General features: G+C 34.1%; 1 protein-coding gene and 2 long non-coding RNA genes across 3 annotated transcripts in view; 1 reads left to right on the top strand and 2 right to left on the bottom strand.

The window, feature by feature from the left end:
- Positions 1 to 299: 299 nt before the first annotated feature.
- Positions 300 to 2394, bottom strand: LOC127842062 (uncharacterized). The gene is made up of 3 exons (XR_008031469.1): positions 2263 to 2394; positions 704 to 814; positions 300 to 375 (listed from the first exon to the last, which is right to left on the bottom strand). It is a non-coding gene; the product is annotated as an uncharacterized LOC127842062 (long non-coding RNA).
- Positions 2395 to 8665: 6271 nt separating this feature from the next.
- Positions 8666 to 9025, top strand: LOC127842064 (uncharacterized). The gene is made up of 2 exons (XR_008031471.1): positions 8666 to 8921; positions 8967 to 9025. It is a non-coding gene; the product is annotated as an uncharacterized LOC127842064 (long non-coding RNA).
- LOC127842056 (PAN2-PAN3 deadenylation complex catalytic subunit PAN2-like) overlaps positions 8967 to 9371 on the bottom strand; it is a 64069-nt gene continuing 63664 nt past the window's right edge. Inside the window, exon 29 of the mRNA XM_052371386.1 lies at positions 8967 to 9368. Coding sequence (XP_052227346.1) covers positions 9154 to 9368 — 215 coding nt within the window. The 3' untranslated portion in view covers positions 8967 to 9153. The remainder of the gene's footprint in view (positions 9369 to 9371) is intronic.

Raw genomic sequence — 9371 nt, 5'->3', positions numbered from 1 at the left:
ATGTTAAAAAAAATCTAAGCCAAGTTTGAGATGATTGCTTGTCGGTTTTGGACCTCATTTTTATTCGTGGTACCGATCGTTCAAAGGTGACTTCAGTTTTAGTTATCGGCATATGTTCACGTCATCTGATTTTTTCCTGTATCTAAATGTATACCAATATTACACTTGCCTCAATTAAAGGACGTTGAAATGATTATACTAATGATCTAACAATGATAAAACTTTGTTGTTGTTGTTTTGCGTCAGTTGTTTCCGTGTTCAGGGTAAAACTCTAGTAAAGAAAATTCAAACAACTAATAAACATTGCGCTATTTTATTGATTCAACCTAACCAGAACATTTGAATTTCAATGTGGTCTGGTGTGCTTTGGTGGTCCTGAAAAAGAAACTCAAGCATTGGATTATTCATATTCATTAACATACTATTTTGGACGAAAGAAATCTTCTTTTTTTCTCATTTAATTTTTCTTGTTTGGAATTTACATTGTCTACATTACTACAAACATTTTTTTTAAATTACCAGAGATAATAAATGTACAAATGAAATAACCTGTTTACTCGGAATGCTATGATGTTTAAATAATATATTGGCATAACTTCTATGGAATTAGTTTTAAACCGTTCAATATTAAATGCAAGGGTTTTGTAACGTAATCGAGCATGGCTGCATTGAAAAATGGTTAAAATGTGTGCAGCATGTTTACCTCAATTTCTACAGCAATACATCTGTCGACGGTTGTGTGGACACGGACCGGTGTTTCTCGTTCCGTGACGACACGGTCCTCTACTGCAATGGCAGTCACGGTGACGTTGGGCTACAATACAATATATATTTTTTACTTTCATGCTTGAGTTTTGTTGACACTGATCATTTTACCTCTCGCAGTACCGATAAGTTTTCCCTCCTGCGCAGGAAGTTGCCATCAGGTGGACCACGCTGAGCTACAGCTCAAACACTACATTCAACATGCTCACTTCGTACATACCGTACGAATGTCAATGCCACGTAACCTCTAGATAAAGGGTAACCACTTTAGGTTACAATAAAATAATGGGTACAGCAGTACAATCACCTTTATGATAAATACACCACCAGCATTACTCTTTTTGTTTAAACAGTAAGACTTGCACCAGCACTTAGGTTGAAGGGTAACCACCATAGGTAACATTACTAACCATATGTATCATTTAAATACTGTGGAAGTCCGATGCGCCTTGCCTATTCCAAAATTGCATAGGTCAATGTTGATTTCTAAATACAAACTGTACAATGATACATGCCAAGTGGGTTTTAAGGCAACATTCGGAAATTTACAAGCACATTTCATAAAAAAACCTTATTAATAAAATTACGATTACGATTTAAAAGTAGATAATGCACTAAATATATATTGTTTTTATCATCCTCTTGTTGTTCACTTGCCTGAAATAGATCTAAAAGGCTTTTCTTTTGTAATCATTTGAAAATGAAATTTGACAAATATATATTGGAATTAAAGGGCCTTTTAAAGATTTTGGCATGTATTGAAAGTTGTCATAAAATGCTTTATGTTAACAAATGTAAACAGCTCCATTAAAAAAAAAAACAAGAATAAAATTAAAGAAATAAAAAGTTACCATTAACTGGGCTCCAACCACTGAACACTGAAGTAAAAGTCTATTGCTTTGACCACTCGGCCATCCGTGCTCATACAAACCGTGATGTATTTTATACTTTATATGAGCAATCCTCGTAGTATCACAAAATAAAACGACAACAACAGAACTCTACAAATCATTCAATCGTTTCGCGTTGCAACGCTTGATGATTTTCATGTTCTTAAATCATAAAAAAATTGCATATAATAGATATTTTACAGCATGTTAAAAGTTCAATATTACTGATTCCACACAAATATCATATATAAATATAAAATACAACGAAAATGTGCGAATCTGAAACAATATTTTTAAATTTTGTCAATTTTTGTCACCAAAACGTGAAAAGGCCCCTTTAGACATTCCCACTCATGACGGCGCAGTGAACTAATCTACACCTGGAGTGTATGATAGTTCCAATGACTACAAAATATCGTATATTCTATGTACCTGAGTGTTTCTATGTATCTTTCATTTTTAGTACATGTATGTATTGTTAACTATCTCTAAAGAATCCGTTGAAAAAAATAGATATTTGCAATATTTGCTCAAACAAATGATCTCGATAGAATTGCGAAGATCCTATTCACATGCACTGTGATATGTCCGAAACAATATTGCTTACCTTCAGTTACTGGCAAGGTAACCATGACAACGCAAGTAATCAGGAGGGCAACTAGGCAGGCAGTCTTCATGATGATACCTTTGGTGTTTACTTCCGAAAACGACTGTTCACTTCGTTTCGAGAGCTCTTTATACTCGATTCAAGGCGGATGTTGTTCAAGGCTAGGTTGTCATGACACAATACTGCGGTCTTGTCTGCATTGTTTACTCGTTTAGTTTCATTTTGTAAACAAACTGAACTTGTTAAAAATGATATTTTAAAGCGCTAATGGCGAAACAGTAGTTGAATATTATTTAAAGTCAAATTTTTTGAATCAGCAACATCATTTCTAAACGATATTTGTCTCAAAATGGTTGAACAGACTATTCACATGGTATAAATTGGATTCCGAATGCGTGCTTTGCCTTTTGTGAATGATACCTACGTTTTTAACTCAAATTCATATGTAGGAATATTATTGAAAGATAAGTTTCCAGAGTTTAAGAAATTAGCGCATCTATATTCGGCCGACGTTAAATTCATTTTTCGATACCTCATAAGCACATATAGAGCGTACCGTAACGGTCTTGTGTAATAATAAAAATCGTCTTTATGTTTTTGTTTAATATCATAACAATCACATAACGACTGAATAATAAATGCTTCGCTGTGAAATCAAATCTATAACTGAAAAAAACGTATAAATATAATAATAATACTAATTATATATTACTGTTAAGGTTCAACAGTGACGTTCAAAACTAAACGGTGTTGTGGAGACATAGAGACTAGGATAAAATCAAATCTTCTCGGCTCGCTTTAAAAATCAATCACATGTGCATGATGTTGAATTCGCGAGTGCTATTCGGGTTTAACATTATTTTATTTGAAACTAACAAATGTTCCAAGGAGACTGTCGTCAAGTCGTTCACTCATGTAATCAAGTGCATAAAAAAATTGAAGCAAACAATCCTATCCGTCTCCAACTGTCACCAAAAGGATATCATTTTGTGGAGACACCTCAAGATTAATTGTTTATATAAAAGAACTTTTTCCAGAATACGTTAATTACGTAACTTTCGCCAGCCTTTGCAATCTTAAACAACTTAAAACTTTATCAATTGCGTCTTATTTAACCATACAACGTATGTGATAGCACTATAAATTATAATTGCGAGTAATGAGCGGTTTAAAACCCACATTCTGTTTACCGATCCACAAGTTTCATTAGATATGTTAATGTCCTTTCCAAAATGAGTTATGCACATGTTAAAGGGACCTTTTCACAGATTTTGGCATGTATTGAAGTTTGTCATTAAATGCTTTAAATTGATAAATGTAAACATTGTACCAATTTGCTCCAGCAAAAAAAAACATTAATAAAATAACAAAAAGAAAATACATAATCCTCAACTGGGCTCGAACCACTGACCCTTGGAGTAAAAGTTAATCACTTAAACTACTCGGCCACTCATGCTAATTTAGTAAGCGATGTATTTTATACTTTAAATAAGCAATGCTCGTTATGTTACAAATATAACGATAATAACAGAATTCTCTAAATTATTCAATCGTTTCGCGTTTGTTACGCCTAAAAAGTTCAGGCTTTTAAATCGTCAAAAGATGCATATAATGGATATTTTCGAGTAAGTAAATGTTCAGTATTACTGTTTCCTCGCAAATGTTATAACTACTACGAAAATTTGCAAATCTGGATTTTTTTGTTCAATTTTGTCAATTTACCAAAACGTGAAAAGGTCTCTTTAATGCAAAATGTACTAAGTGAGATTAGGCCATTGCCTTTTAGCAGACATGATTATATACTCGCAATCATTTTATTTCGGCACAATCCTCTAATAGGACAGTCGATGCATATATTTATGGTTAAAGATTGAATTATGTGTATAATTTGTTTCGTTACAATATGTCATTATATGTCAAAACAAAGCATGAGTTCAAAGTTGCGGAAAAAAAAGATCTTACTCGGATTGCATACACGTTATTTCTTGTTATTTCCTTGTTTGTTACAAGTAATTAGAAAACCAACCCGGATGAGGTTTGCACAAGTTTATTTTGACAGCATATTAAGTATAAAACATAATTTATTGTTTTTGTATGTTCTTGGAAAATTCATTGCAAAATCAAAACAGATGTTATATGAACATGTACGTCTATTTTGAAGGCAAACGATGTTATTGTCATGATGATAACCGTACATTGTCGCCCACTGCTCGTACTTAAAATTGCGAACCGTTACGCGTTATTATTGGTGTCGCTCTGGAGAGCGGCGATTAGTATGTAATGCATTTTTTCGCTAATAGGAGAAGTTATTTTACGGATCAATGTATATACTTTTGTTTTAAGAATATCTTGCATAGTGGTGATTTTTTGTTTTAATTAGTGTAAATAAGTACTGCATTTGTGCCTATTACATTTATTACAACATTTATTGCCAATAATGCAAAGCTAATTGTTTTAATTAATTACGGACCCACAACTGATCACAGAAGAAAGATCACGGGGACTGGGCCAATACGCAAAACTTTCTGGTTTTGTATAAAAACAAAACATAATCAAAATATAATTATTTTGTGGTTTTTCTAATTTGCTTATTTCGTGGAGAATCAATGTAGTACGATATTTGACGACCTATCGCGCAAGCAAGTTTATTAGAAGGCGTAGTGGTACGAAAACGTACAATGTATTAGTTTATTAAAATAGACATATAATAACGATCGCTATACACAATTTCACCAAATAGCAGTACATAAATGATGTCAGCCGGAATAGCTCAGTTGGGAGAGCGTTAGGCTGAAGTTGTTTACGCAACAATCATCTAATCCCGGGTTCCAGCACGAACGGAACAGTTCGGCGGCTGACATTTTTTTCAGTCAGGTTAATAAATATAATAAAGCTTTATTTTATGATACATTTTAAAATGTCTATCATAGGCCCTAATAAGTACTATCCCTACCACATATAGAGCGCGAAGCGCGACACGTATTATTGATTGTAACAATGAGTTGCGATAAAGGAAGCAGCCGCTTATCAAGGAGGAGCTGTGCCCCAGCAACCCGTTTCCCTAGAGTCAAACACTCCTCGGAGTTTTTTTTTAAGAACCACATATAGAGCGCGAATATAGTCTCACAAATTACTATCTAGGTGGTATGGGCCCTTTAGCATAATCCGACCATTACGTCCATAGTTATCTTCCTTAGAATTTGAGAAATTTTGAAATCTTTGTTCGAAGTCCAAAATTTTCATCCGATTGTTCCCAAACTTGCACAGGTTTTTTTATCAATGAGGACCCAACCAAAAATCTCTATATGAGCAATATCGGACCATAAGTCCAGAATTATGTCTCTTTGAATTTAAAAATATAGGTGAAAAACTGCTTGGTTAGGTGATTATGTCAACATTTTTCATCAGATTCTTTCCAAACTTACAGTGTCTTCATATCAATGAGCATTTTTACCTCATTAAAAATAATGAGAAACATCGGGACAATAAGTCCAGAATTTTGTTCTATTAAATTTGAAAAAATAAACAATTTCCTCTTGTTTAAAAGATTTCACAACTTTCGTCTGAATCTTTCCAAACTTGTTAAGTGTTTTTTATATCAGTATTACTCGAACCCTATTGAAAATAAATAAATCTATTATGATCTTTTACTGAATTACAAAGTATTGTGAAATGCAACTTCTTTATGCAATTTACAGTTTTCATTCAATTTTTTTTTCAAACTTTTACAGTGTTTTCATATCAATGAGTACTCAACCCCTATCGTAAATGAGCAACGTAATAATAAGTTCAGAATCATCTCCCCTTGAAGTTGAGAAAAATATGAAATTACGCTTACAAGATGAATCAGATTTTGTATAACCTACACAGTTCTGTTCCATTAATGAAAACTGCACACGGATGCCAGTAAAACAAAGGAAACCAATGTAACTAAATTGAACTATGAAATATTTGGGGGTCACAACACAAAATCATAGATAATGGTTAGTTGGGGGTTATAACACAGCATTATAAATAATGGTTATTTGGGGGTTATAACACAAAATTATAGATAATGGTTATACCAGTATCTTTTTCTATTTTGTTTAAAATAATCGGCCAATATAATTATATTTACAGTTGAAAAAAAATCGTTCAATGTAACTTCATTGGGTGCCTTTTACACTGAAATTCCCGACGCTCTTTGATGCTTTGCATCAATACTTATCTTGTTATTATATTTAAATGAAATGGAACAGGAGTAAAATGATCGGTATGCTTGTCACTGGTATTCTTAACTCATTCAAGACATGTGTGCCTCTTCTACGGAGTGTAATGGTTACAAGAGTATTACACTTGTCTCAATAATTTAGGTTGTCAACTTAGAAATAAAGACCTATCGACAAGTAATATGAACAGCGTGCATAACTAACTGTTCAATGTATAAATTCAAAAGTTCAAAATCAAATTCAAATTTGAATTTTTTTCAGGAGAAAAACACAGCACACAATTATTCATTATTGACAACATTGACAACACTAAATCGAATAGAATACACATATTTAGAACTCTATATCACATGAATAATTCTAATAGTAAGCTTGGCTATACGAAAGGAATTATTATACAGATGCGTTCACATATATATTCGTAATGTGTGTAGTCTCAGCCATAAGCGAACTCGTCAGAATTCATTCCGCATAGATGATTTGATTTAATTGCTCGCAATAATGTGTAGTCTGTATGTTCAGAATGACGCTTTTTCTTAATTAAAAATAAAAAAAATGTGTGTTATTTTACACAACACTTGCAAATGTATTTTTCACTGCCGTGTATCTACGGTGGCATAGAGGTGACATTCACTCCTCTCTTTTTTAATTGCACTCCTCTTTTTTTCTATCTCGTGGCTACGACTTAGTAACTCGTGGCCACGAGTTAGCTATGTCGTGGCCACGAGATAGAAAAAAAGAGGAGTGCAAAACTTAATAAAAAAAGGAGTGCAATTAAAAAAAGAGCGGTGCAGTAAATAAAGGAAGGATGCATTAAACAAAAGAGGAGAGAATTTCGAGATCTCGAGATCCCGACTTAGCTAACTCGTGGCCACGAGTTAGTCAGCCAATCAAATACTATCTTGTTTCACTTAAATGAATCAGCCAATGAAAACGTCCTTAATGCAAGGCTCTGATATAACATAACATACGACTATTAGTACTACTATTACTAATACTGCTGCTGTTGTTGTTGCTGCTGCTGCTTCTACTACTACTACTACTACAATTTTTGGCCGTTTTAACCAAATTTTGGCGACGTTTTAACTTGGAGCTGTTTTGACATGAGGCTGTTTAAATGTAACTCTTCCCAAGAACCTACAAAGCAAAGTATTATAAACGGTCACATTATACTTACTTTTAATCATATGAACGCAATGCGATTCTGTGAAATATTGTCAATTTCATTTGAATATAACACGAATAGTGTCCAAAGCAAATGCGTCATCTACGTCTCTGTTCGAATTATTCATAGACTGATATTTTTTTAAAGTGGTAAAAATTTGTCGCGACAACTTTTTAGGGCTAGCGGAACGCCTTCAACGTCCAACTTTCACTTCTGACTTACAATATATAAGCATGGAGTTTTTCTGGTGGTGTAAAAAAGACCATGCTTATATATGCGTTGTAGCTCGGGATGTGTGATGATATTAGTCAACAAACATTGAATGGCGTCATATTAATTTTATGTTACATCACCATTAATTATACATACACAAGCAAGTCAAGGACCATAACATGATCTATCGTGTGAACACATAAGTACAAACAACATGTAACAGGCCTGGCCGTTTGTGTAAAGGGATCTTTATCTTACAAGTAATGATCAACAAACATGCAATCACATTATACAGCGCGATGTATATCAGATTTCTTGGTCTCAGTCAAATTTCTTTATTTCATTCAAATCGCTCATCCTCGGTCAACTTTCTCAATTCAGTCATAAAGTTATGTGTGTGTCAGCGTGTGTTGGTGTTGAGTGCAAGCGCATGAGTGTGTAAAATTCTCTTAGAATGTCACAGAACTGTTTTAAGATGTCTTTTTGCGCTTAACTCAAGCGTAAAATATGATCTTAATTCATTTCCATAAAATAATTCATACATATGACCAACTGGCTGACAGGAAAAGTGGCTAACAGAAATTTCACCACACGGTCTTCACAAACGTTCTAACCATTATTGATGAGAGATTCGCTTTATTTGTATCAGCCCATTAATAGAGATTACCATTATTGTGTGAATGTAGATAGTCTATGGCATTTAACTAGTTTCTCTCACAAACAGTATATTACAAGAATGCAGCTGTCTGTATAGAGGAATGATTTAAATAACACTTTATGGAAGGAAAACAACTGAACCCCAAATTGGCTTGATCAAAATTCTTTAATAATAGAGTAATGAAACTTAAGTTATGTTTGTACAGAAAACATTTAAAGAAAATCAGCTGTAGGCCTTATGATGAGATTCATACCTGTTCATTGCAAGCATACTACTACAGCGTGTTTACATGACAAGAATGCCACAACGCTGGGTTTTAATGCGTTTACATCAATGCCAATATCTCAAAACAATAAACACTTAGCAGTGTGTACAAGAAGGCCCAAGTCTCTAAAGAGACACCACTTGACAATAGGTACAAGCATGATCATGTCAATAAAAGGACACCACTTGACAATAGGTACAAGCATGATCATGTCAATAAAAAGACACCACTTGACTGTGTTTAAAAGAATGAGAGTTTCTCAACAAAAATACCCTTCACTATGTTTCCTGTGTTTACCAGACCGCAACTGTCTTAACAAAAACACCACTTGACTATGTCTACAAAAATTCCACAATATTCAAAAGAACACTCGTGTCTGTATTCACAAGAACGCCACAGCACTATCCTCTGATGTCTCCTCGCCCATATCTGAGGTTATCTTCCACTGATTCTTGCGTCCAAAGTCATACATCTCCCTGATGACCCTACGCACCTGATCCATGCCTTCCTTGGACAGCTCCTGGTACTTCATGTACAGCTGCAGGGCCGTCCTGGCATCCTCCACGGAGTCATGGGTAACTGACTGGATAGTGAGCTCTG

This window comes from Dreissena polymorpha, chromosome 8 (assembly GCF_020536995.1).
Source record: "Dreissena polymorpha isolate Duluth1 chromosome 8, UMN_Dpol_1.0, whole genome shotgun sequence".
NCBI classification, from domain to species: Eukaryota; Metazoa; Mollusca; class Bivalvia; order Myida; family Dreissenidae; genus Dreissena; species Dreissena polymorpha.
Note: the sequence above shows the minus strand (reverse complement) of the source record. Positions and strands in the feature narration are given on the sequence as shown.